General features: G+C 48.3%; 3 protein-coding genes and 2 non-coding genes across 6 annotated transcripts in view; 1 reads left to right on the top strand and 4 right to left on the bottom strand.

Moving 5' to 3' along the window:
• Positions 1 to 8,393, bottom strand: part of clasp1a (cytoplasmic linker associated protein 1a) — a 73,283-nt gene extending 64,890 nt beyond the window's left edge. Inside the window, exons 1-2 of the mRNA XM_072397815.1 lie at positions 8,249 to 8,393; positions 6,809 to 7,532 (exon numbers count right to left, since the gene is read on the bottom strand). Coding sequence (XP_072253916.1) covers positions 6,809 to 7,006 — 198 coding nt within the window. The 5' untranslated portion in view covers positions 7,007 to 7,532; positions 8,249 to 8,393. The remainder of the gene's footprint in view (positions 1 to 6,808; positions 7,533 to 8,248) is intronic.
• Positions 8,394 to 10,371: 1,978 nt separating this feature from the next.
• Positions 10,372 to 13,245, bottom strand: nifk (nucleolar protein interacting with the FHA domain of MKI67). 2 transcript variants are annotated; one of them, XR_011918001.1, is made up of 7 exons: positions 13,028 to 13,245; positions 12,413 to 12,541; positions 12,026 to 12,134; positions 11,664 to 11,875; positions 11,444 to 11,506; positions 10,658 to 11,201; positions 10,372 to 10,586 (listed from the first exon to the last, which is right to left on the bottom strand). XR_011918001.1 is itself a non-coding variant. In XM_072397814.1 (6 exons), the coding sequence occupies exons 1-6, from the start codon at positions 13,142 to 13,144 to the stop codon at positions 11,004 to 11,006; spliced, it is 828 nt and encodes a 275-aa protein (XP_072253915.1). In that variant the 5' UTR covers positions 13,145 to 13,245; the 3' UTR covers positions 10,613 to 11,003. The 2 variants fall into 2 exon arrangements, 1 of the variants encoding a protein (XP_072253915.1); XM_072397814.1 differs by lacking the exon at positions 10,372 to 10,586 and having other exon boundaries at positions 10,613 to 11,201.
• On the bottom strand, positions 11,280 to 11,408 carry LOC140266132 (small nucleolar RNA ACA64). The gene has a single exon (XR_011906789.1). It is a non-coding gene; the product is annotated as a small nucleolar RNA ACA64 (small nucleolar RNA).
• LOC140266133 (small nucleolar RNA ACA64) lies at positions 12,220 to 12,350 on the bottom strand. The gene has a single exon (XR_011906790.1). It is a non-coding gene; the product is annotated as a small nucleolar RNA ACA64 (small nucleolar RNA).
• An 810-nt stretch (positions 13,246 to 14,055) lies between the features above and the next one.
• LOC140319824 (interleukin-10 receptor subunit beta-like) lies at positions 14,056 to 26,112 on the top strand. The gene is made up of 7 exons (XM_072397613.1): positions 14,056 to 14,216; positions 14,723 to 14,846; positions 16,235 to 16,407; positions 23,049 to 23,203; positions 24,774 to 24,924; positions 25,312 to 25,457; positions 25,776 to 26,112. Exons 1-7 carry the CDS (start codon positions 14,105 to 14,107, stop codon positions 25,923 to 25,925), a joined length of 1,011 nt encoding a protein of 336 aa, XP_072253714.1. The 5' UTR covers positions 14,056 to 14,104; the 3' UTR covers positions 25,926 to 26,112.
• The last annotated feature ends 8 nt before the right edge of the window (positions 26,113 to 26,120 follow it).

Below are 26,120 nucleotides of genomic sequence, written 5' to 3'. Positions count from 1 at the left end.
AGCACGTCTTATCCTAAAAGGAGCCACTGAGTCCAGAACATCGATACAAGTGGAATAAAAAAAGAGCAACAAGCTCGTCAGGACTGAGATCACCATAACAAGCCCAAGTGATGAGCTCAGAAATATTAAACCTGGGACCAAGGCAGCGTTACAACGGATAAAGGAGCTGAAGTCTCTGAAAAGCAGGGTCTCATGAACCTCACTGATGCAGAAATCATACATGTAAGCGCTCCTTTTTACAGCTGACTATCAGACACCGATAACATGTCAGAGTCACCATAAAGTCTGGTATAAAATCCTATAAACCCACCAAACGAACCCGTTAATAAGCATATGATATCGAACAGTAACTGTTCCCTTATGACTGTGAACGCAGCATTTTGTGCCTCACTGACACTGAACGCAGCATTTTGTGCCTCACTGACACTGAACGCAGCATTTTGTGCCTCACTGACACTGAACGCAGCATTTTGTGCCTCACTGACACTGAACGCAGCATTTTGTGCCTCACTGACACTGAACGCAGCATTCTGTGCCTCACTGACACTGAACGCAGCATTGTGCGTCAGCGCTGCAGTTCCTTATTCATGCACACGTTTCGAGCCGCGTTTATATTCCAGTGAAGCTTTCCTCGCCGCACATCGAAGGTCTCGTACAGCTGATGTGAGTTTTTGTTTCTATGGATTACTCCTGTGTGTGTGTGTGTGTGTGTGTGTGTGTGTGTGTGTGTGTGTGTGTGTGTGTGTGAGATCTGCCCAGGATAGAAGGCCTCAGCAGCTCAAAATAAATGTTACTTAACTCCAGCCCTCCAGCTCTGTTCTTCAGTTAAAAATCAGAATAACCATCAGCCCTTTGCAGTGCACATAACTTTCCCCGATCTATCCCAACATCCTTATCACGCACTGTGCCTGGAAGGTAGGAAGCACATCAATAACCGCATTAACAGGGTGATAAATGCAGCGAGTGAGGAAGAGAGAGGATCAACAGAGAAGGCTACGGCGGCCGATGAGTTTCACCTCATACTGACCTGTCGGCTGAAGCATTTTAACTGATTTTTTCAAATAACAACAGTACAAGGGAGGACTGGAGGTGTGTTTTCATTCACGTTCTGATGGCAGAAACACAAGAGATCAGAGTCCAGGTGAGGTAGATACCTCATTAATAGCAGATATGGACTTTCACCCACTCTGCCCAGTCTTTGGCCCGTCTTTGGCCCGTCTTTGGCCCCGTCTTTGGCCCCGTCTTTGGCCCCGTCTTTGGCCCCGTCTTTGGCCCCGTCTTTGGCCCCGTCTTTGGCCCCGTCTTTGGCCCCGTCTTTGGCCCCGTCTTTGGCCCCGTCTTTGGCCCCGTCTTTGGCCCCGTCTTTGGCCCGTCTTTGGCCCGTCTTTGGCCCCGTCTTTGGCCCGTCTTTGGCCCGTCTTGGGCCCGTCTTGGGCCCGTCTTGGGCCCGTCTTGGGCCCGTCTTGGGCCCGTCTTGGGCCCGTCTTGGGCCCGTCTTTGGCCCGTCTTTGGCCAGTCTTTGGCCAGTCTTTGGCCAGTCTTTGGCCCGTCTTTGGCCAGTCTTTGGCCAGTCTTGGGCCCGTCTTGGGCCCGTCTTGGGCCAGTCTTGGGCCAGTCTTTGGCCAGTCTTGGGCCCGTCTTTGGCCAGTCTTGGGCCCGTCTTGGGCCCGTCTTGGGCCCGTCTTTGGCCCGTCTTTAGACCAGTGTCTAAATAGTTTGAGATCATTTACATTTTTTAAACAGGACCAAAAGGAGCACAAAGAGCAGTACAATAAGGCGGGCCTGTCAGCATCAGTGCTCCACCCTCTGCTGCATCACTAACATCATGGCCCAGCCAAAGCTGCAGCACCTCTGCACCACCCACATCTTTCCTCCACAGGGAAGAGGGTCCGCTGCACCTCAGCTGCCGACACAAGCTTTTAAGGGATGTGAGACAGAGCAGAAAACCATGCATGTTATCTCTGTATCTGAATGAACTTTTAGAACAGTTCAGGACTGACATCATTAAATAAGGAATACAAACGCTTCAGTTCCACTCATACATATACTCCAAACTTAGATTTACACGCCACTTCACCGAGTTCAGCTTGATTAAAGCTGGCACTGACCTCTGTTAGCTGTTACTACTGCTTCACACACAGCATCATCCTGACTTCAGACTTTACCCAGAAGCCTCTGTTCTGTAAATCAGCCATGTAGCTACATCAGATTAGCATCCAGTGGGCCTTGAGCTTCGTCTGGAGTCAAAGTTATCTAATACACGAGCTCACACTGTCGAATAATACAGATAAACTTTAAAATAACACACTTCAACTTTGCTACAATTTCACCGGTGCTTAGGCTGCAGGCTTCAGAAACCGTTCTGAGGTTCTGCTACCGTTATTAAAAGTGAGGACAGAGAAACTCCCTCTGCAGCAGAGACCAACTACAGGCCAAACCCAGCAGAGATAGGTCTCTGTAAAGCTTCATGAAGTGTGTGGCCAACAGGGACGGGGAGGTGTTGATGGGCCGTCCTGTGCTGGAGAACAGAGACGGGACCAGATCAAAGTCTGACTCTGGGTCTGGGCTCCTCTGTGTGCCTCTGGTCACATGCTGATGTGTCATGTGCACAGGTTTGTTAAAGAGCACTCAATGAGCTCTTACTCTCTCTGGCTCCAAACACAAGCACCTCTTTTATCTCCTGACTGCTTTGCTCCACCCTCTGCTCCGTCACAAATGCCCGAGGAACCCTGAGAGGCCGATTCTGCCGGGGATCAGTCACCAGTTGGTGTTTATGAACCATTCGAGGCGAGGTTCTGCTTCTGTCTACATGGTTCCTGATGTCAGCTCATCTTTTCTTCTCCTGATGGTTCATCATGAGGTTTACGCAGGACCATGTTAGTGTCAGTGCTTCTTCACCATAAAGAAGCTGTTCGATCACAAAGAATCCAAAGCTTCTTGGGTCGTGTTCTTCCTTTAGGCAAGTCTCGGTGGTGCAGAGACTCAGAGTCGCTTTACTGGGAAACAAAAGCCCAGAAATGATCGTGATTGGCAGATGAGTCTTTGGCTTTGTGTGTGTGAGGGGACGACTGACCGGCTAACACCATCACAGCCACTGACCCTCCTGCAGCTACGCCCCTTTAAAGGTGAAGCTGCAGCATAAAATATGGCTGCCCTGCAGAGAAGATGATGGATCCAGACTCATCACAGATGGAGAGGGACGCAGCTTCATCTCGCTCTGCGTTCTCCATCTTTCTGAATGCCTGAGTTTGTTGTTGTTGGTGGTGAAGACGTCAACAGGAAGTGGCTCTATTAGCGATAGCTGAAATGGGGACAGCGCCACCTATCGTACCGGGGTGTGACATGCTTTGTGCCAGTGATTCCATTCATTCACCGCCATATATCCAAGGATAATTACCCTCAGATAAGGAGCAGAACCCAACTGTAGCTATAATACAGTTAATCTCATCATGTGGACCCTCTGACTGTGGACCCCTCTTCTTTCTAAACGTATCCCACTGTTAGGGCGTAGCAAACGATTCCATTAGTCCATCGATGAATCGGATCAGAAACACTTAAAAGAAAAGGTGCCTTCACATGAACCATTCACTGACTTGTGTTTCAGAAAATATGGAAGAACTGAAGTACCGTATTAAAATATTTCTTAAAGAAAACATCTTTTCAAAGTAAAATTCTATCAGAAATACAGTAACTGCTGATAAAATGCCCTGAACGTGCTAATATGCACCCGCTGACACTGCTGACATCACAAAACAGCTTTCAGTCACAGTCAGGGCTGGGCGATAAGGCCAAAAAACACATTTATCTCCAAACATTCCTCCTCCTCATATTTCCAACAGGTCAGCAGGTATTAGCTTTCTAGCTAACATCTGTTAGCTTCCCTCCTACCATCTCTGCCTCCTTAAACTGTATTTTAATGCAGCTGAAATCCTAATAAAGCCTCTTATTTATCTTATTTCCTTTCGTATTTCACAGTTTGTCTCTGATTTCACAGATACAGCATGGTCTGATAGAACCGGCTGCTGAGATGCTGTAGCATTGACGTTGTGCTATCATGCTAAGCTAACTGGCTTTTACAATGGACACAGTACTGTACAGTACTTTCTCTTTTCTTTGGTCTGAAATGCTTCCAAACTTTAGACTTTTTCCTCTTTTTCTCTGACGTTGGATCATGTCTGATTCCTCACACGACGCAGCACGGGGTGTGTTAGTAAAACCTGTAGAACGTGCAGGTGGGAACTACAGGAAGCATCTTTTTGTAATGAGTAACAGGAGGAATCATTTCAGCGCTACACGCTGTAAATTATTAGTTAAGCTTTTGGAGGACATTTAGTGCATTTAATCAGTTATTTACAGTCATGTTGAGTAGGTCACATGCGCTTTGGAGTGACAAAGGTTGAATAAATAAATGCAGCTGAATCAATGTCAAACAGTGTGTGTGTGTGTGTGTGTGGGGGGGGGGGGGGGGGGGGGGCGTAATCTCGTGTACTTTCTTAAGATCCACTTTCATGGATAAAACAGTGAGGTTTTTAAAAAATGCACATGATGTCATCAAGGCCTCCACCTCCAAAGGAGGAGCAGCAGCCAGCGCGGTGTGAGGTAAAAACATTCTTTGGTTGCATCAGCAGCGACACACCTTTCCTTTCACCGCGGCCTCGGCAGCACGTCAGAGACCGCAGGAGCTCAGCTGGGTAACGTTCATGTCCTCCCTCCACCGGGGGCTGATAGAAACTTACTCTTATATCTGTGTGTTTAGAGACGACTGGGCAGGCGCTAGCAGAGAGTGACTCAGCAGTTCTTACACCAGGAACACGCCACGGTCTCAGTGCCATTAAAAGTTGATTTAGATCACGATCATTTAGCATCATCCTCTGTAATAACACAGAAAACACATCTTCCTTTCATTTGTACAACTCAGAGAAGGCTCCAGCTGTGCAGAGGTGGAACGCAGCCCGTTATTCTACAGAGAGAAGCGCCATACCTGGAGGCTTTTGCTTGTCCTTTTGTCTGTTATTTCATGTCACTGCCAGTTTATGTCAAATTCATTTTTGTATTGCAATAAATACTGAAAAAGTACACGAATAAAGGAGCAAACTGCCTGGAAATGAAAGCACAACAGCTGTTCTTAAGGCGGAGGATAGAGACACGGTGTCAGCTGGGCCTTCTCAGTTTCACCAAATCAATACCGGTGCAGCGTTGCTGTCCACTTAATCCAATTCAGTGTCGCAGGGGGGCGGAGCCTGCCCCCGCTGCCTCTGGGCGTGAGGCGGGGTACACGCTGGACAGGTTGGCGGTCCATCACAGGGACGCGCGGCGCTCACTCACGCCTGGGGTCACCTTAGGATGATGAGTGTTTCTGACAGCGAGGACAGCTGAGGTCAGAACCAGGAACCCGCCACGCCACACCAGTGGTGCTACTGGACTGCTGACCCTAAACGAACGGTTCTGTCACCGCTCAGGAGGCTGAATCCCTTCATGTCCCGGACACAGAGTGATGAATACAGCAGGACAAAAGTCTGCTGTGGAAGCTCACAAAGAAAGAAGGTTAAAGGACTGTTCTGCTCCTTCTTTCCAGCACTGCTGCAGTTTGCCTGCTCCCCAAACCTCCATTTATGGTGAATGAATCCATCACCTCTCTCTGCCCCACTCTAACTGAATAGTTTCCACATTAGTTGCCTGGTGACCAGTGAGGCCTGTTCTGGGCTGGAAGCGGAGCAGAGCCACTGACGGAGGAGGGATGCATTTCACATCCATCCAACCAGTCCAATTTGACCTTTAAATCAAGATGTATCAGCACAACATTCACGTCAGCGATGGCAGGCTTTGGGAGAAGCCCAACCCTAGAAAGATGACATAATATTCTGTATTTTAGAGGCTAAACGAGTTTCTTTTCTTCTGTCCACAGCCACCGACTCCTCTTTGTGAAGCTTCAGCTCGCTCAGGTTTCCACGTTTTAAACTCCCACTGCTAACCGCCTGCCACTCACAGCCATGTAGCAGAGCTACGCCTCAGTCTGAAGCACACAGAACAAGTATCCGTGCACAGCTGAGCACGACAGCCACAAGCCTTCTCACTGAGCAGCAGAATGTAGGGCAGAGCAGGCAAGCTCGGCTTTGTTCAGGCACAAATCGCACATTTTTTAGCCTAAAAAAGCTTCATATCACATCATGAAATCAGAGCTTAGGTCAACAATGCATTCATACACTTCCATCAGACAAAGCTACCAGTGTTTGAGCACAGCAGGAACTGCTGATGTCAACACTTTTCAGGGCAGATAAAAGTGTGCCCCAGATCAAACTCCAACATGAAGCACAGTCAGTCGCAGAGGAGGAGAAGTGGGATGCAGCGCTATCAGGAGACTTTGTCTGCCTGATGATGGTTCGCTTTCCAGCTCAGCAAACAGCGAGAGAACAGGGAAAGGGAGCACAAAAACCAAATAAGACTGGAAAAAGGCAGCATATGGCCAGACAAAGTACAAAAATACAGCAGGAATACAGCATACCTGCTGACCCGACTGATTCCAGTCTCAGAATATTTCCATTATCTGTGTTCAACCCTGCTTTGACATGTAAGAGCAGATCTGATCTGAATGATGATGAATCCCACGATGCTTTGTCTCAAACAGGAACATAAAGCACCTTTAACATTAACCCTAAACCTTTCATCTTCAGGGGGTGTAATCAGGTCACATGACCACGCAGACGTCAGGTATCTGAAGGTGGGTCGGTTACAGCACAAAGAAGCGTGCTTCTGCTTCAGACAGGGAGGACGAACCAAGCCCTCCCAACCAAAAACTGTCAGACTTTACCTTGAAATTACTGGAGTTGACCCAGGAGCTGGCAATGCCATCGACCATCTTGTCCAGCGCCGTCTGGTCCTGCTCCAGGTCATGGGACTTCTCTTTGTCCAAAATGTAGTCGATGATCTCTTGGCCGACCTGCAGCCGTCGGCCCATGTCCTTCTGCAGCACCTGGACCAGGCAGCTCTCCATACCGGGCTCCATCATCCCGACCTGCTCTCAGGCTCTCTGCTGTCCTCCGTCTGGCTGGATCTGCGACTGGCTGCCCTGCAGCGATCCTCCACTGCTCAAAGCAGCGGGAGTGACAGCAGCCAAAGGAGTGCAACTTGCTGAGCCTGTGGTTAGCTGACCCAAAAGCAGAGGAGGGAAGGAGGAGGCCAGGCCAGTGTGCACTAAGTGCTTCTATTGTTGTCCCCTCAGGCCTTTGTTTTCTGCCAACTTCCAGCTCGCTAGAAAGCTAGTGGCCGTGCCCTCGGGATAGATGAAGCCGGGCCTGGGATATGGCAGCAATGCAGCATGTGTGTCTGAGGACGGCAGCTGGGGAAAGTTTACTATTCCCCCCCACTTTGTTTCCCCCCTCTTCTTCTCTTGGAGAAGTCTGAGCCAAAGCACCACCACAGCAGGGGAAGGAGAGGTGGTTCTGGCGAGCGGTGGGCAAGGCAGCAAATGGAGATGATTGGAGAGGGCAGGCTCACAGCTCCATGTTCTGCTGCTGAATCTGTCCCGAGATGCCCTGGGGGAGCAAGAGAACACACAACAGAACAGAGTCAGTCCAGCACAAAGTTCATTACCAAACCACTTGGATTTTTCACAGTAATCTGAGACAGATTGAGAGTTTTTCAGCCCCTCAGACAGCCTCTGTCAGGTGGAGCCTTTGTTCTGGGACAGAGGACTCTGACCTTCATGGACCCTGCTGGGGGAGCCACTTCATCCCTGCTGGGAGACAAACTGAACCTCTCCCTGTGACCTGACCCCCGCAGAAACAAATCAGAGGACATCAGCAGACTGAATAAAGACAGCAGAGTGTTCTGGGATGGCTCTGCCTGAGCAGAAATAACACTAAATGTGATTTAATGCCATTTCCACTTTCTTTTCTTCTCCTAACAATGCCTCGGCTCAGCGTGCACCGCTGTCTCTGACAGGCCACCCACCCTTATTTACAGGGGCTCTGCATGAAGGGAAAATCACGCGCACACGCACAGCCCGCTGCTTTCGTGCAGCCTGCTGAGCTCCAGGTAGGTCAGAGCCCGACTGACAGGCTCCATGAAAGCAAAGCTGCCCGAAACCTTTGGGTCTTTGTGTGTCTGAAGCAGCTCCCAGCAGAGAGAGCCGTGATGACAATAAAAGCTAAAGCTAGCCCTTAGCGCAGCCCTCCTCTTCAGAGGCGTTAGCCCACATCCACACCGCACAAAGAGGAAAAACGGCAGCACAAGCCGTGGAAACACTCACCGCGTCCTGCTTCCACGCCGCACACAGCTGGGACACGTCGCTGGCTGTTCGTGGCTGTAAAGATCCAGTGCACGGCCTCAGGTCTTTCCTGTCTCTCCTCTCATTCTCCACCCGGAATGCTGCCTGCAGGACAAGAATGGGATCGTCGCGCGCATGCGCAATCGCTCCAGAGATGATGTTGGCACTTGGAAAACTGTCGCATGGCAATGCTGGGGAAAAATTTAAAAAACACCCTGCTGGTGTGTTCCGCTCATATGTCAGCGGGTCTCTGGCGACATCTACTGGGCTTCAAGGTGCGTGCGCGCGCGGTTGGTCGTATTAAAGGTCCTTTGTCCAGGTTTCATGAGCAGGCTCCTCTGACATGGAGTGTTGTATACAAGCATAGCCCCCCTCCTATAAATGATTATATATGGAATACAGGAAGAGTCATTTATTAAAAGTGTGTGGAACTTTGTGTTGGTTAAACAGCTCTTCAGTCATGGAGGGACTGACCTGAACCCTGATGTTCACCAGGAGATGAGCAGGATTCAGGCCAGTGAGCCCCCCAACTGATGCAGAGCAGCTGGTGTCGCCACAGCAATTTCACACAAGCCAAGGGCCCCCTGGAAGAGCCTGCTAGGCCCATTTCAACGAACTGGAACCAAATTTAGCTACAAGGAGGGAACTTTTGTTTGAGCAGCAACATTAAAGAGGTTTCTTTTAAAATCCAGCCTAACATACAGCAGTTAAAAAGACAGGAGATGGGTTCAGCTCGATATGAAGAGTTCCTGTTCTTCCTGTGAGCTACTTTATCAGCCAGAAGGTTTTGGACCGATGTACTCTGGGCAGAAACCTGGTTATTCCATTCAAAGAGGAGGACATCATATCATGACTTTGCATTGGATTCTTTTAACACTGGCATTAAGATGTTCTGCATATACGTGTTCATTTTCCCATTAAAACGGCAGCTAGGACAGTGTTCTGCACTATTCACATGCACTATGCGTTAGAGAGCTCACTTTCAACAAATTATGAGTAAAATACACTGCAAAAGAACAGTCAAAATATTTTCTGACCCAGTAGCTTCGTCTCACCTGATAATCATCTATTCCACAGTCTGCAGACTAAAGCAGAACAAATGAACAACATTTAAAACTGCTTTACCATGTTCAGGTATGCAGGGGCGGTGCCAGGAGAGCCGGGCCTAGGTTCAGTTCTGGACCAGCAGAGGATAAACCCTTAAACAGGGGCATGTGAAGCTGAGCCAAAGGCAGGGCAGCGGCACATGCAGATGGTCATATATCAGGGAGTAAGCACCAGTATGACCTGTGCATGAGCCGAAGCCACCAGTTCAATGCTGGCACCCAGAACCAGTCAGTGAGAAGCTGGCCTGGGCTTTGCCTTCCTGGGAAACATAAGGCCGATGACGTGCAGCACACCGGTGAATGCGACACACTCAGGGATCTTTGATGCTCCCCACACACCAAAGACTGAGAAAAGACTCTGAAAGACTCTCAGCTCACATCTAAAGACTAGTGTTTAGAGGTTTTTGTCTCAGACTAAAGATTTTACAAAGGGTCACTATTTACAAGAATACAACTAGATTTTTTTCCCATCATGCTCAGCAGAAGTTTTACAAAAATGTTGCCATGGCTGCTCCGCCCACAGCTCCACCAGTCGCTCCTCCTTTTGGACAGTCCATTTTCACCTGCTGGTCGCTCGTTCTTCTACGTCCGCCCACATGTTTGTTGTTGACTGTCTGCTTTCCTGTTTCTGATGCTGTCAGAGCTCAGCTATTGGCTGTTGATTGTGTGACGTCACTGTGACCTGCGATGATATTAAACACGTTTGATATGAGCCCAAACCCAAGGCTGGGGAGAGACCGGTATGAAACGCGGTCGCAGACTGCAGATTACCGCCTTAAACTTAACGATCCAGGTGACAGGAGCGCGCCGAGACTCCAGTTAGACTCAGCCTGGGACTGTGGAAGCCCAGCATTAGTGTGTACACTCTAATACTTTCAGTCCTCAGGCCCACCGCCCCGCATGTTTTAGATGTTTCCCAGCTTCAAATTCATTTGAATCAGGTAAGCTGGAGGCCTAAGTAAGGGATTTTTCTGAAATTATTTGCAATAAAACAGGACACATGCTCACAATCATCTTTAATAACAACACAGCAGAAATTTGGAGCAGTGGTGTTTCCTCTGCCAAATACACCAGAAGAAGAAAGTAAAAGGTGATGCCGCTGCGTGTGAAACATCCTTCTCTGAAGCCTCTTTCCCATATCCACTGCGCCTTACAGGCACCCGTTAGCCTGCCACGGTTCTACGCCTTCTGTGGGGCGGATCAGCTCCGCATCACTGTGTGCTCGCACACATCCAGCCGGCTCTGATTGTGTGGAGCCGGCTGGATGTGTGCGAGCACATTTCACCTCTGTTACCACCTGCTTCAGCGGCTTAGATGCACATCAGCTGCCGATCAACCTCTACGCCCCGTTCAGTCTGCAGCTTCACGCCACAGGATGCACATCAGCCCCAGGTGTAAAGGTGGATGTGAAGGAGGCTTCAGAGCTTCCTTGTCCACCAGTCAGAGTCACCATGAGGGCTGTACCAGAACAGCAACGGTCTGAACGAGTCAGCCACACAGAGACATTTTATTTCCTGGACACAATTCAACGTTGTCCATCTACTCTCAACACAAATTAAAGTCTGTACATGATCCTGAGGTTTGCATCTCTGCTCTGACAGTCAAAGTCCACAACACAACACTCATGACATTCACTGCTGCTCCGTGTCGTCCTCACAGGGTTCGTCACCCTCCTCATCGCTGCTCTCCTGCTCCTCTTCCTCTGCAGAGGACTCTTCATCCTTCTCTACGGCGGGCATCTTAATGACAATCTCATCATCTGCCTCCCCGTCTCCCACCGTGGACTTCCTCCTCTCCAGAAAAGACGGCGTGCAGACTGGCGTGGTGTCCTGGATTCAAACAGAAGAAAGCATGAGTGGAAAATGCTGCGAAGCTCCCTCGAACATGTGTGAGACTTCTCCCAGAGGTGATGTGGGAACATGGGTTTTATCACGCTGCCACAAAGAGGCACGCAATAAGCTTAATGCACCACAGTACTATCGGCCCAGTTATCTGACCCGAGCCCACGGACAGGCCTGGGGTCATTTTCAGTCTGTGCCAAAGCAGAGACCAGAACACGTGCAGCACTTACATCACTGCAGGAGGAAGCATTCATGGACTCAGAGGACTTCTTCTTCTGAGGCACCTGGGCAGCCTGGAAGAGAAGAAGAACGTCAGCGCCATGGCAACAGAAAGCAGTAACAGACAGCTGGAACGGCACCTCGCAGGTTTGTTAGGAGGAGGACACACCCAGCGCTTCAGTTCTCACCAAAATGTTCCACACAACCGTCTCCAATCTGAAAAGGACTTACAAATCCTGGGAAATCGTAGTCGATGCCTTGGGCTGCGAGCCTCTTGCGGAGCTTCGACTCTTTGCGCAGCAGCTTGTCGGTCATCTTGGCGATCTGCTCGGCGGAGCGCTGCTTGTTGTAGCGCGCCACAGCAGGAAACGAAGGCTTTTTAAAGACCCTCTGGGAGCCCACAAACAGCTTCTCGTGTATCTTCTCTGGTGGAAGCACGTGACCTGGCAGGAAACAGCAGCAGACTCGTTAAACTGGACAGAAACACGTCGGTACATCAAATTATATTCTAAATCCTATCAAAATAATACGTCGGGTGATGTTAAACCGGTTAGTTTGGTTCTTGATCAGCTCTGAGGGCGAACACTACTTACATTTGATGAGTCTCTCTCCCATGAGGTAATTGTTCATGGTCTCTGCAACAATCTTCGCCACTTCATCGCATTCAAACTCCACAAACGCATATCCTTTACTTCCACCAGTCTGCAACACAGAGACGGGAAAACAAGGCAGGTGTCAGTTCACCCTGACGTCACACTTTGGATTCTGCTTCAGGCTTTCTCCGTGCGTTTGTCGGCACATGGGTTTCATCACTCTGCCAATAGCAGGAGCAGGTGATGAGCTTAATGCACCACAGTACTGTCGGCTCAGTTATCTGACCTCAGACCACCGTTACGTCTGAGAGCATTTTCAGTCCGAGCCACTGCTGTCGTTTCAGATGTCCTGAGGACAGGACTGACGTTAGTCAGGCACACTTTTACCTTCTTGCTCCTGGAGAGCCGGAGCCTCAGGACCTTCCCAAACTGTTCAAAGTAGGATTTGAGCTGAGGCTCGAACAGGCCCAGCGGCAGGTGGCCCACATAGATCACTCCCGGAGTCAAACGGCTGCCCTGCGAGAGAACAAACAGGAAGGAAGGGGAACTTTTTAAAGCAGGGAGCAACAATATGCCGTGTGTACGTTTGATTATTGCACCTTTTCAGCTAATTTCTCATGAAAAGTCATGATGCATGCTGGGCATGTGACTGTTGCTGTTCTGGAAACGATTAAAGACAGAAAACCTCCACCACCTCCTCCTGATTCCCTCCATGAGGCACAGCTCCCACCCATCAGCTGAAAGCGCATCCAGCTTCTGTTTATTATCGTTCTAAAAACCATCTAACGGAGCCAAATGCACCATTTTTAGGACTGCGTCACATCTACCAGCGGCAGTCTGGGGAAAAGCTGCTATGGCCCACTTTTTATTAGCGAGAAGAATCAAATGGAGGCAAAAACTCAATCAATGAGCTGTTTAATGTCGCAATGGCCAAAGAACAGTGCGCTGCTGCCCCGACAAAGTCTCCACCTTCTGCAAGGCCTCGAAACATAGTCGACCCACCTTGTTGGATTTGTTCTTCTTCACCTCCTTCACCTTCTTCTTGAACTCGGACTCTTGAGTCGGATTTAACGCCAACAGTTCTTTAGCAGGAGCACTTCCTGCTTCGCTTTCAGTCATTTCGATGAATTATCAGAAAGAAACATAAAATGGAAATCAAACACTGCTGCTGCTGGTGTTCAACTGCACTCACAGCACGCACGTTGGTCCTCATGTGCCGGAGACCAACGAGCCGCGGAAGGAAGCGTTTCCGCAGCGACGCGTGTTTCACAGCGCCCCCTGCAGGCGGGGAGGGTTCAGGCTCCTCACCGCAGCAACCGCGGATATGGACGAGCTAAAGGGGCCTAAAACCATCTAATACCAGTACATCACCACACCGAGAGGCCGGTATCCTGCTAACAATGTAAAAACAACTGATATGTGCAAGTTTGAACCATGAGCATCACAAAAAACAACAGACTCCCATGGATGATGCAGCTCATTGATTGTTTAAAAAAAGATTCAAACACTGTGAAAGGGTCGCTGTATCTACCAAGAATGTAATATAATGCAATATTTATAAGTGAATGACTGATAATATTCACTGAAAGCAAATACACAGACAGCACACTAAATATTGAAACTGACATCTATCTATCTATCTATCTATCTATCTATCTATCTATCTATCTATCTATCTATCTATCTATCTATCTATCTATCTATCTATCTATCTATCTATCTATCTATCTATCTATCTATCCATCATGTTCATTAGAAACAGTCAACTGAATGATTATAAGAGGATAAAGAGGCAGAAAGGGACTTTAGGGGAATTAGTTCACATGTGCGTAAAGGCAGATGAGGGAATGGTTCTGGCAGTATCGGTATCGTGTGTGTTCGCTACAAATGAAAAGGTGTTCGGGGGGAGCCTGGAGCCCCCTGCGGGACAGCCATTCTCCGCTTCCTCAGGTTAGTTAGGGAGGGGGGGGGCAGTAATAGGGCAGCCCTGCCTTTAGTCTGGCTGACCAAAGAAGAAGAAGAAGAAGAAAAGTTTCGTTTCGTTTCGTTTCCGCGTACTTCCCCGAACCTTGCTGGTGAATGCAACCAGGAAATAAATGTGTGAAAGACACCGACTTATTTCTCTTTGTCAGACGGGACAACATGTCCGCGGTGTGCGCGCTAATCCTGACGTTTTCTGCCCTGTCCGGAGGTAAGGTGCCTCTCTGTTCTCCATTCATCACTGTGTGCCAGTACTTTAACTCAGGGCTTTGTGAGGAACGCGCTCCTCCTCCTCCTGTCAGGAGCGCGTTTCTCTTCAGGATCCAGCGCTTTCGGCCCGATCAGCCCTGAAATGGTAAATGGTAAATGGACTTGTACTTGTATAGCGCTTTTCTAGTCTAGCTGACCACTCAAAGCGCTTCACTACATGCCGCATTCACCCCACTCACACACATTCATACAGCACGTCTTAGGATATAACTACGTGCTTTCTAAGCATTCACACACATTCATACCCCCAATGATACACTGGGGGGGCAACGTGGGGTTCAGTGTCTTGCCCAAGGACGCTTCGACATGTATCCTGGGGAAGCCAGAGTCGAACCTTCCGATTGGTGGGCGACTGCTCTTCCTCCTGAGCTACAGCCGCCCAAAATGATGTCGCTCCGTATAAAACAGCACCTGTGGGTTCATGCTCTAACAGCGCTGTGTTTCCAGGGGCATCAGGGGTCCTCAGCGGACCCACCAACGTCCAGCTGAACTCCACCAACCTGAACCTGGTGCTGGCCTGGGACGCACCTGAGGGGGCACCCAGCGGGCTGGTCTACACCGCTCAGTTTAGGTGAGCGAGCTCTACCCTCTGCTTTTCTTCATTTAGATCAGAAACATCATCATTTATAGCTCTGAGTTCACATCTGATAATCCAGAGCTTTGTTAATCGGATGTTTCGGTCCACATCAGAGGCTGAGACACTGAGCAGTTTCTGCTTCTCATGCTGCCCCCTGAGGGCGCAGACCCCCCTGTCCCCCCTGTTCCCTGTACCTCCAGCCAGAGCAGCGCCCCCTGCTGTGATGTGCTGAAGTCCAGCTTCACTAAAATCAGGTCATCAGATGGGTTGATCCACCAGCTGTTCCTTCTCCTCTGACTTTAGAAAATGGATAGAGGAACTGTTGAAAGGTTGGAGGACAGCTAACCCATGGGTGCAGGCTGGTTAAATGCCACTCCTTAATCTATGAAAAGGACCCTTTGTTCACATTGTTCCTCTTCCCTGAAACTCTGCAGTCAAATGGCCTAAAAACAACATCCTTATCTGCAGGACGGTCCTCTGAATGGCTGGAAAAAGTCTTTGTTTAAAGGTGATCAGAGAGGTTTCTGTAATGGGATTATTTTTCTCAGTGCTACTTATCTTTTTGTGCATGTATTCGAGCACAGACCTCAGGAGGGAGCCCTCTGACAGACAGTGTGGAGGCCTGAACCAGATGGAACAGGGAGCATGCCTCCAGAGGTCTGTGCACGCAGCAGATGTGCACATTAGTACCAAAGTGCTAGTTTCCACCACAAAGGCTAAGTTATTGTGATATAAAAGGCAGATTGAAGCGTTAAGGCTGAATTAATCAGTATTGCCAATTCATTTGGAGCAAAAACAGGTTTCTTAATGAAGAATTTTTGTCAGACTCCAGTGGACAGTTGCATTATATGAACAATGCAGTCCTGGATGAGGATCCATCCATTTTCTATACCCGCTTAATCCAACTCCAGGTCTGGAGCCTATCCCAGCTCTCATTGGGCAAGAGGGTTAGGGACAGGTCGCCAGTCCATGAAGATGCGAGACGTGAATAAAAGCCATGGCGTCTGGATGCTGGTGGACTTAGATGATGACTGAGATTGTTGAGATGTCCTGAGGAAGCCAAGTCTTGCATGAAAGATGGTAAATAAGGCAGCGTGGCAGAAGGAAGATGATATTCAAAGACCGGGGCTGATTGCCTCAAAGAAATTAGGCCAACAGATGACTTGATTAGAGCAGTGAAGTGGAAGTTCATGACAAAGAACAGACCTGCAGAAAGAGCCCAAACTGCCCAAAGAAGGAGCAGAGCAGCTTCCACTGCTGCTACAGTGAGACATCAGGTGTCTTCACATCAGAGCTGCTCTTCTTCTGTGGTGGTATCACTCTGAAATCACCACTGGAACATCTGTCAAATCAACGTTGCCTTGGCTTTTTGTTTCTTTCAGGAGCTTAGTACTGGACTACTTTCCAGGCTGCCTGAACACCTCAGCCCTCCAATGTGACCTCCCCACCCGCGACATCAGTCAGTATGGAACGTATACTGGACAAGTGCGGGCGCAGCTGGGGGCGGAGAGCTCTCCGTGGGCGGAAAGTAACAAGATAACTTTGGATACGGACAGTAAGTACAGTACTGCACATGTGTCTTTGTCTAAAAACCTACACAGTGAAGTTCTGTTACCATCTGTTAACAAGCTCCTCCTCCCTCACTGTTACCATCTGTCAACAAGCTCCTCCTCCCTCACTGTTACCATCTGACAACAAGCTCCTCCTCCCTCACTGTTACCATCTGTTAACAAGCTCCTCCTCCCTCACTGTTACCATGTGTTAACAAGCTCCTCCTCCAACACTGTTACCATCTGTTAACAAGCTCCTCCTCCCTCACTGTTACCATGTGTTAACAAGCTCCTCCTCCCACACTGTTACCATCTGTTAACAAGCTCCTCCTCCCTCACTGTTACCATCTGTTAACAAGCTCCTCCTCCCTCCCTGTTACCATCTGTTAACAAGCTCCTCCTCCCTCACTGTTACCATCTGTTAACAAGCTCCTCCTCCCTCACTGTTACCATCTGTTAACAAGCTCCTCCTCCCTCACTGTTACCATGTTAACAAGCTCCTCCTCCCTCACTGTTACCATCTGTTAACAAGCTCCTCCTCCCTCACTGTTACCATCTGTCAACAAGCTCCTCCTCCCTCACTGTTACCATCTGACAACAAGCTCCTCCTCCCTCACTGTTACCATCTGTTAACAAGCTCCTCCTCCCTCACTGTTACCATGTGTTAACAAGCTCCTCCTCCAACACTGTTACCATCTGTTAACAAGCTCCTCCTCCCTCACTGTTACCATGTGTTAACAAGCTCCTCCTCCAACACTGTTACCATCTGTTAACAAGCTCCTCCTCCCTCACTTTTACCATCTGTTAACAAGCTCCTCCTCCCTCACTTTTACCATCTGTTAACAAGCTCCTCCTCCCACACTGTTACCATCTGTTAACAAGCTCCTCCTCCCTCACTGTTACCATCTGTTAACAAGCTCCTCCTCCCTCCCTGTTACCATCTGTTAACAAGCTCCTCCTCCCTCACTGTTACCATCTGTTAACAAGCTCCTCCTCCCTCACTGTTACCATCTGTTAACAAGCTCCTCCTCCCTCACTGTTACCATGTTAACAAGCTCCTCCTCCCTCACTGTTACCATCTGTTAACAAGCTCCTCCTCCCTCACTGTTACCATCTGTTAACAAGCTCCTCCTCCCTCACTGTTACCATCTGTTAACAAGCTCCTCCTCCCTCACTGTTACCATCTGTTAACAAGCTCCTCCTCCCTCACTGTTACCATCTGTTAACAAGCTCCTCCTCCCTCACTGTTACCATGTTAACAAGCTCCTCCTCCCTCACTGTTACCATCTGTTAACAAGCTCCTCCTCCCTCACTGTTACCATCTGTTAACAAGCTCCTCCTCCCTCACTGTTACCATCTGTTAACAAGCTCCTCCTCCCTCACTGTTACCATCTGTTAACAAGCTCCTCCTCCCACACTGTTACCATCTGTTAACAAGCTCCTCCTCCCTCACTGTTACCATCTGTTAACAAGCTCCTCCTCCCTCACTGTTACCATGTGTTAACAAGCTCCTCCTCCCTCACTGTTACCATGTGTTAACAAGCTCCTCCTCCCTCACTGTTACCATGTTAACAAGCTCCTCCTCCCTCACTGTTACCATCTGTTAACAAGCTCCTCCTCCCTCACTGTTACCATCTGTTAACAAGCTCCTCCTCCCTCACTGTTACCATCTGTTAACAAGCTCCTCCTCCCTCACTGTTACCATGTGTTAACAAGCTCCTCCTCCCTCACTGTTACCATCTGTTAACAAGCTCCTCCTCCCTCACTGTTACCATGTGTTAACAAGCTCCTCCTCCCTCGCTGTTACCATGTGTTAACAAGCTCCTCCTCCCTCACTGTTACCATGTGTTAACAAGCTCCTCCTCCCTCACTGTTACCATGTTAACAAGCTCCTCCTCCCTCACTGTTACCATGTGTTAACAAGCTCCTCCTCCCTCACTGTTACCATATTAACAAGCTCCTCCTCCCTCACTGTTACCATCTGTTAACAAGCTCCTCCTCCCTCACTGTTACCATCTGTTAACAAGCTCCTCCTCCCTCACTGTTACCATCTGTTAACAAGCTCCTCCTCCCTCACTGTTACCATCTGTCAACAAGCTCCTCCTCCCTCACTGTTACCATCTGTTAACAAGCTCCTCCTCCCTCACTGTTACCATCTGTTAACAAGCTCCTCCTCCAACACTGTTACCATCTGTTAACAAGCTCCTCCTCCCTCACTGTTACCATCTGTTAACAAGCTCCTCCTCCCTCACTGTTACCATCTGTTAACAAGCTCCTCCTCCAACACTGTTACCATCTGTTAACAAGCTCCTCCTCCCTCACTGTTACCATCTATTAACAAGCTCCTCCTCCCTCACTGTTACCATCTGTTAACAAGCTCCTCCTCCAACACTGTTACCATCTGTCAACCAGCTCCTCCTCCCTCACTGTTACCATCTGTTAACAAGCTCCTCCTCCCTCACTGTTACCATCTGTCAACAAGCTCCTCCTCCCTCACTGTTACCATCTGTTAACAAGCTCCTCCTCCCACACTGTTACCATCTGTTAACAAGCTCCTCCTCCCTCACTGTTACCATCTGTTAACAAGCTCCTCCTCCCTCACTGTTACCATCTGTTAACAAGCTCCTCCTCCCTCACTGTTACCATCTGTTAACAAGCTCCTCCTCCCTCACTGTTACCATCTGTTAACAAGCTCCTCCTCCCACACTGTTACCATCTGTTAACAAGCTCCTCCTCCCTCACTGTTACCATCTGTTAACAAGCTCCTCCTCCCTCACTGTTACCATCTGTTAACAAGCTCCTCCTCCCTCACTGTTACCATCTGTTAACAAGCTCCTCCTCCCTCACTGTTACCATCTGTTAACAAGCTCCTCCTCCCTCACTGTTACCATCTGTTAACAAGCTCCTCCTCCCTCACTGTTACCATGTGTTAACAAGCTCCTCCTCCCTCACTGTTACCATCTGTTAACAAGCTCCTCCTCCCTCACTGTTACCATCTGTTAACAAGCTCCTCCTCCCTCACTGTTACCATCTGTTAACAAGCTCCTCCTCCCTCACTGTTACCATCTGTCAACAAGCTCCTCCTCCCTCACTGTTACCATCTGTTAACAAGCTCCTCCTCCCTCACTGTTACCATCTGTTAACAAGCTCCTCCTCCAACACTGTTACCATCTGTTAACAAGCTCCTCCTCCCTCACTGTTACCATCTGTTAACAAGCTCCTCCTCCCTCACTGTTACCATCTGTTAACAAGCTCCTCCTCCAACACTGTTACCATCTGTTAACAAGCTCCTCCTCCCTCACTGTTACCATCTATTAACAAGCTCCTCCTCCCTCACTGTTACCATCTGTTAACAAGCTCCTCCTCCAACACTGTTACCATCTGTTAACAAGCTCCTCCTCCCTCACTGTTACCATCTGTTAACAAGCTCCTCCTCCCTCACTGTTACCATCTGTTAACAAGCTCCTCCTCCCTCACTGTTACCATCTGTTAACAAGCTCCTCCTCCAACACTGTTACCATCTGTTAACAAGCTCCTCCTCCCTCACTGTTACCATCTATTAACAAGCTCCTCCTCCCTCACTGTTACCATCTGTTAACAAGCTCCTCCTCCCACACTGTTACCATCTGTTAACAAGCTCCTCCTCCCTCACTGTTACCATCTGTTAACAAGCTCCTCCTCCCTCACTGTTACCATCTGTTAACAAGCTCCTCCTCCCTCACTGTTACCATCTGTTAACAAGCTCCTCCTCCCTCACTGTTACCATCTGTCAACAAGCTCCTCCTCCCTCACTGTTACCATCTGTTAACAAGCTCCTCCTCCCTCACTGTTACCATCTGTTAACAAGCTCCTCCTCCAACACTGTTACCATCTGTTAACAAGCTCCTCCTCCCTCACTGTTACCATCTGTTAACAAGCTCCTCCTCCCTCACTGTTACCATCTGTTAACAAGCTCCTCCTCCAACACTGTTACCATCTGTTAACAAGCTCCTCCTCCCTCACTGTTACCATCTATTAACAAGCTCCTCCTCCCTCACTGTTACCATCTGTTAACAAGCTCCTCCTCCAACACTGTTACCATCTGTCAACCAGCTCCTCCTCCCTCACTGTTACCATCTGTTAACAAGCTCCTCCTCCCTCACTGTTACCATCTGTCAACAAGCTCCTCCTCCCTCACTGTTACCATCTGTTAACAAGCTCCTCCTCCCACACTGTTACCATCTGTTAACAAGCTCCTCCTCCCTCACTGTTACCATCTGTTAACAAGCTCCTCCTCCCTCACTGTTACCATCTGTTAACAAGCTCCTCCTCCCTCACTGTTACCATCTGTTAACAAGCTCCTCCTCCCTCACTGTTACCATCTGTTAACAAGCTCCTCCTCCCACACTGTTACCATCTGTTAACAAGCTCCTCCTCCCTCACTGTTACCATCTGTTAACAAGCTCCTCCTCCCTCACTGTTACCATCTGTTAACAAGCTCCTCCTCCCTCACTGTTACCATCTGTTAACAAGCTCCTCCTCCCTCACTGTTACCATCTGTTAACAAGCTCCTCCTCCCTCACTGTTACCATCTGTTAACAAGCTCCTCCTCCCTCACTGTTACCATGTGTTAACAAGCTCCTCCTCCCTCACTGTTACCATCTGTTAACAAGCTCCTCCTCCCTCACTGTTACCATCTGTTAACAAGCTCCTCCTCCCTCACTGTTACCATCTGTCAACAAGCTCCTCCTCCCTCACTGTTACCATGTGTTAACAAGCTCCTCCTCCCTCACTGTTACCATCTGTTAACAAGCTCCTCCTCCCTCACTGTTACCATGTGTTAACAAGCTCCTCCTCCCTCACTGTTACCATCTGTCAACAAGCTCCTCCTCCCTCACTGTTACCATCTGTTAACAAGCTCCTCCTCCCTCACTGTTACCATCTGTTAACAAGCTCCTCCTCCCACACTGTTACCATCTGTTAACAAGCTCCTCCTCCCTCACTGTTACCATCTGTTAACAAGCTCCTCCTCCCTCACTGTTACCATCTGTTAACAAGCTCCTCCTCCCTCACTGTTACCATCTGTTAACAAGCTCCTCCTCCCTCACTGTTACCATGTGTTAACAAGCTCCTCCTCCCTCATTGTTACCATCTGTTAACAAGCTCCTCCTCCCTCACTGTTACCATGTGTTAACAAGCTCCTCCTCCCTCACTGTTACCATGTGTTAACAAGCTCCTCCTCCCTCACTGTTACCATGTTAACAAGCTCCTCCTCCCTCACTGTTACCATCTGTTAACAAGCTCCTCCTCCCTCACTGTTACCATCTGTTAACAAGCTCCTCCTCCCTCACTGTTACCATCTGTTAACAAGCTCCTCCTCCCTCACTGTTACCATCTGTTAACAAGCTCCTCCTCCCTCACTGTTACCATCTGTTAACAAGCTCCTCCTCCAACACTGTTACCATCTGTTAACAAGCTCCTCCTCCCTCACTGTTACCATCTGTTAACAAGCTCCTCCTCCAACACTGTTACCATCTGTTAACAAGCTCCTCCTCCCTCACTGTTACCATCTGTTAACAAGCTCCTCCTCCCTCACTGTTACCATCTGTTAACAAGCTCCTCCTCCAACACTGTTACCATCTGTTAACAAGCTCCTCCTCCCTCACTGTTACCATGTGTTAACAAGCTCCTCCTCCCTCACTGTTACCATCTGTTAACAAGCTCCTCCTCCCTCACTGTTACCATCTGTTAACAAGCTCCTCCTCCCTCACTGTTACCATCTGTTAACAAGCTCCTCCTCCCTCACTGTTACCATCTGTTAACAAGCTCCTCCTCCAACACTGTTACCATCTGTTAACAAGCTCCTCCTCCCTCACTGTTACCATCTGTTAACAAGCTCCTCCTCCAACACTGTTACCATCTGTTAACAAGCTCCTCCTCCAACACTGTTACCATCTGTCAACCAGCTCCTCCTCCCTCACTGTTACCATCTGTTAACAAGCTCCTCCTCCCTCACTGTTACCATCTGTTAACAAGCTCCTCCTCCCTCACTGTTACCATGTGTTAACAAGCTCCTCCTCCCACACTGTTACCATCTGTTAACAAGCTCCTCCTCCCTCACTGTTACCATCTGTTAACAAGCTCCTCCTCCCTCACTGTTACCATCTGTTAACAAGCTCCTCCTCCAACACTGTTACCATCTGTTAACAAGCTCCTCCTCCCTCACTGTTACCATCTGTTAACAAGCTCCTCCTCCCTCACTGTTACCATCTGTTAACAAGCTCCTCCTCCCTCACTGTTACCATCTGTTAACAAGCTCCTCCTCCAACACTGTTACCATCTGTTAACAAGCTCCTCCTCCCTCACTGTTACCATGTGTTAACAAGCTCCTCCTCCCTCACTGTTACCATCTGTTAACAAGCTCCTCCTCCCTCACTGTTACCATCTGTTAACAAGCTCCTCCTCCCTCACTGTTGCCCCTCGGCTCAGTTTTTACATCTCGCCGTTAACTCCTGGTTTTTGGTGCATGCATGTCACTTTAAACACTGGATTATTGAGGAACACACCAAATCATCAGACTAAAGATGATCATTTTCTGTTGCATGTTTTCTGCTGTAAGACGATGCTTACAGTGGACACGTTTTCAGATGTTCTCCCTTTCTTCTAGCCTATATCGGTTCACCCATTGTGTCCATCCTCTCTAAAGAGGCAACGCTGGAGGTCATCATCAAAGATCCTGTGTTCTCAATCTCAACACTGAGGGATGTGTACAACTTTGCCTCCTACAACATCACATACTGGAAGAGTGAGCAGCCTGAAGAGGTGGGATCCACTGTTAGGCTTCAGTAACATGTGACCGCTGAATGTGTTGAATAAGAGTCCAGCTTCTTTCCTTTTCCTTCTTTTTTGAGGAGTGTGACAGCGATCCGAATAGGTCAGACAATGGAACAGTTACTGGTAGATTTTTATTAACGGACAGCCAGTAGCACACCTTGGATCCTGTGACTGTAACCTTCTCACAGGCATCAGAGACCCACTCAGTGGTCAGGCCCATAGAGTCTGAATGCTCTTTCAACTACTTGGAGGAGGAAACTCTCCACCAACTGGTTTGAGAACTGAAGGAAAACTTTCGTATGAGAGGTTAAACATCTTCAGGAAGCTCGAAGAAGTCCAGTTGGCCCTATTCATACTTCAGGATTACTCTCTGATAAGCTAATTAGAATTTCAATGACTATGAATCGGATCCAAAGGTGCATTTTCTTTTGTTATGATTTGCTTGGGGCTGGGCAAATATTAACTTCTTTAATCGAATGATTTCCTGTGATTAATCATACTGTTATACGCAAAATCCAGTAATGATTTCAAAAGCAGCATATAATGCACGTTTATTGGAACTGTACAGTCATAAGATGAGACGATTCAACGTTGCAGTGCTATAAATAACTTTGGCTCTGTCGACTGCGCCTCTGGAAGAACTTTGAAATGAAAATGTAAAAGTTCTGTAACCTTCTCCATGTTTGTTTTGCCCGCTTCAGCCGCCACTCGCTTCTTTTCTGACTGTTTCCTGTGAGCCGCAGCAGGAAGCTACATATTAGGTTCCCTTATTAGTAGTCTATACTGTACCATTTATACCTTTTATGTTTTTTGGGATGCGAATACTGAGGTTCCGCAGCAGGAAGCTACATATTAGGCTCCCTCACGATTGAGCTTTTCAAAATAAAAGCCGATGAGCAAAAGACGTTTACAACAAAAATGATAAAAACTGCGTTAATGGAGACGAATACTGTCTATGATAATGAAATCATTAGTTAACGTGCCCGGGGTGACATGCTGAAGAGCTGTGAAACCTTCAGATTTAAAGGGCAGGCTCTCTATAAAGTTTGCATGCTCCCAAGTTCAGTTCCAGTTGGCACAATGTGTGAATACAGCATAAATGCTAAAGACGGGACATTAGCAATGTCAATTCCAATGTTTTCGAACTAGGAAAAAGGACAAAGCACAGCTTAAGCTGATGAAGGAATCAGAACCTTTCATCTACGGTGGCGCGAGATGAAAATCCAGGGATTAGGAGTTGTTGCAGTATCACACATGTTCCTGTTCCACGATATGTTAACGGTTCATGCTCTGTTGTATCAGCATGTTCATAAACCTTTACAGATCGGTCTTATTTATTTTCTGGGGTACTCTGCAGTTGAACTCGTGCAGTGCAGCAGCCATTCCATCTGTCCCATACGGATAAAAGCAACCGTGAGATCGGTGAAATGTTGCTGCAGGTGTGACCTCAGCAGCTGCTTCCTCCCTGCCTGCACTGTAAAACAGAGCATGGGAGAGTGTGGCGCGATTGTCTGGCTTGCTCACATGTTTTCCCTCGTCTCTGTCTTACTTCCTGCAGATTAAAAGCATCAGCAACATACAGCAGAACCGAGTTGTTCTGAATGACCTGGAACCCTTGAGCGAGTACTGTGTCCAAGTCCAGATAAACACAGTTAGGAACCTAAAACCCAGCAAGCCCAGCAGCATCATCTGTGAGAGCACCACCAGTGGTAAGCATTTCATACTTGTGGCTCAGATGTATGTGATAAGAGGCTCCAGTCCTGGCTGGCAGCTGGGGTGTGGCTGACCCTGGGGCCCTGGGGCCCTGGGGCGGTTATTCTGTCCAGACTCTACAGGACAGGAGAGGTAACAGAGGGCACTTTCAGTCTTTTCTATGATAGGTTTGTTAAGGACGCCGTTTTATTGTGGTATCCCACAGCTGGGGGTCCTAATGTTAAAAAGATGCTCACACTTGTCATTTCTCCATGATGATGCCTTTGCATTTCCTCACGTGGCAAGGCTTGCTACAGGACCATTTACCCTTTATCTACCGGTGACGTGACCCTGAATTAAAGCTGAAAATGTACCGAAGCGTTTTTGGTCTGCTTAAATTACAGAAAAAGAAGTTCAGTGGGTGGCAGCAGTGGTTGTGTTTGTCATCATGGCAGTGATAGTGGCAGCAGTGGTGCTCACGGTGCTGAACTGGAAGAGCATTTCCCAAATTCTCTGCCCAAAAGATACGCTGGTCCAGCAGTATAAAGAGGTTTGTATGTTTCCTTCGTGCATCTCTGTGTGTTTTGTGTGAAACGGGGAAGAAGAAGAGCAGCTCTTTTTGTTCCAAAAGTCAGAACGCTGCTTTCTTACAGGTGAGAAAGCCGGTGGCCTGCGTGTTAAACATTACTTCTTACTCTTATATCTAAATTATTGGGTTATTACTAGTCTATACTGTACTATTTATACCTTTATGATGTTTTTTGGGGTGCGAATACTGAGGTTCATCTAAGGCTTCACGTGGGTTTTGACTGATGCTGATTTCATGTTGCACAAATCTAAAATCAGTCCATCTCTTTTGCCTTCTCAGTTTCTGCTGGCACCACCCAATTCCTCCATGTTTTTAGCAATGCAGGAGTCGCAGCCCCCCAAGGAGATCAATCACCAAGTCAGAGTCATTGCAGACGACAGGACAGTGGAAGAAGGGGATGCTGGGAAGGCAGCCGCTGGGGAGGGCTAACGAGTCAGGGAAAAGCAGATGTGCACACAGCTGGGAAATGGGACTGTGGAGACCATCAGCAGAGTTACCTGAATATGGTTGCCATGGTTCTAAAGGATGAAACAATGTGTTCATTATGGTTTTATGTAAACCTGGAAGTATTTGTGATGGAGAATTCATGAACGTTTTATTTATTCATCAGTATTGTTACCATGT

This window comes from Leuresthes tenuis, unplaced genomic scaffold (genome assembly GCF_036924035.1).
Source record: "Leuresthes tenuis unplaced genomic scaffold, fLeuTen1.0.hap1 SCAF_12, whole genome shotgun sequence".
NCBI lineage: Eukaryota > Metazoa > Chordata > Actinopteri > Atheriniformes > Atherinopsidae > Leuresthes > Leuresthes tenuis.
Note: the sequence above shows the minus strand (reverse complement) of the source record. Positions and strands in the feature narration are given on the sequence as shown.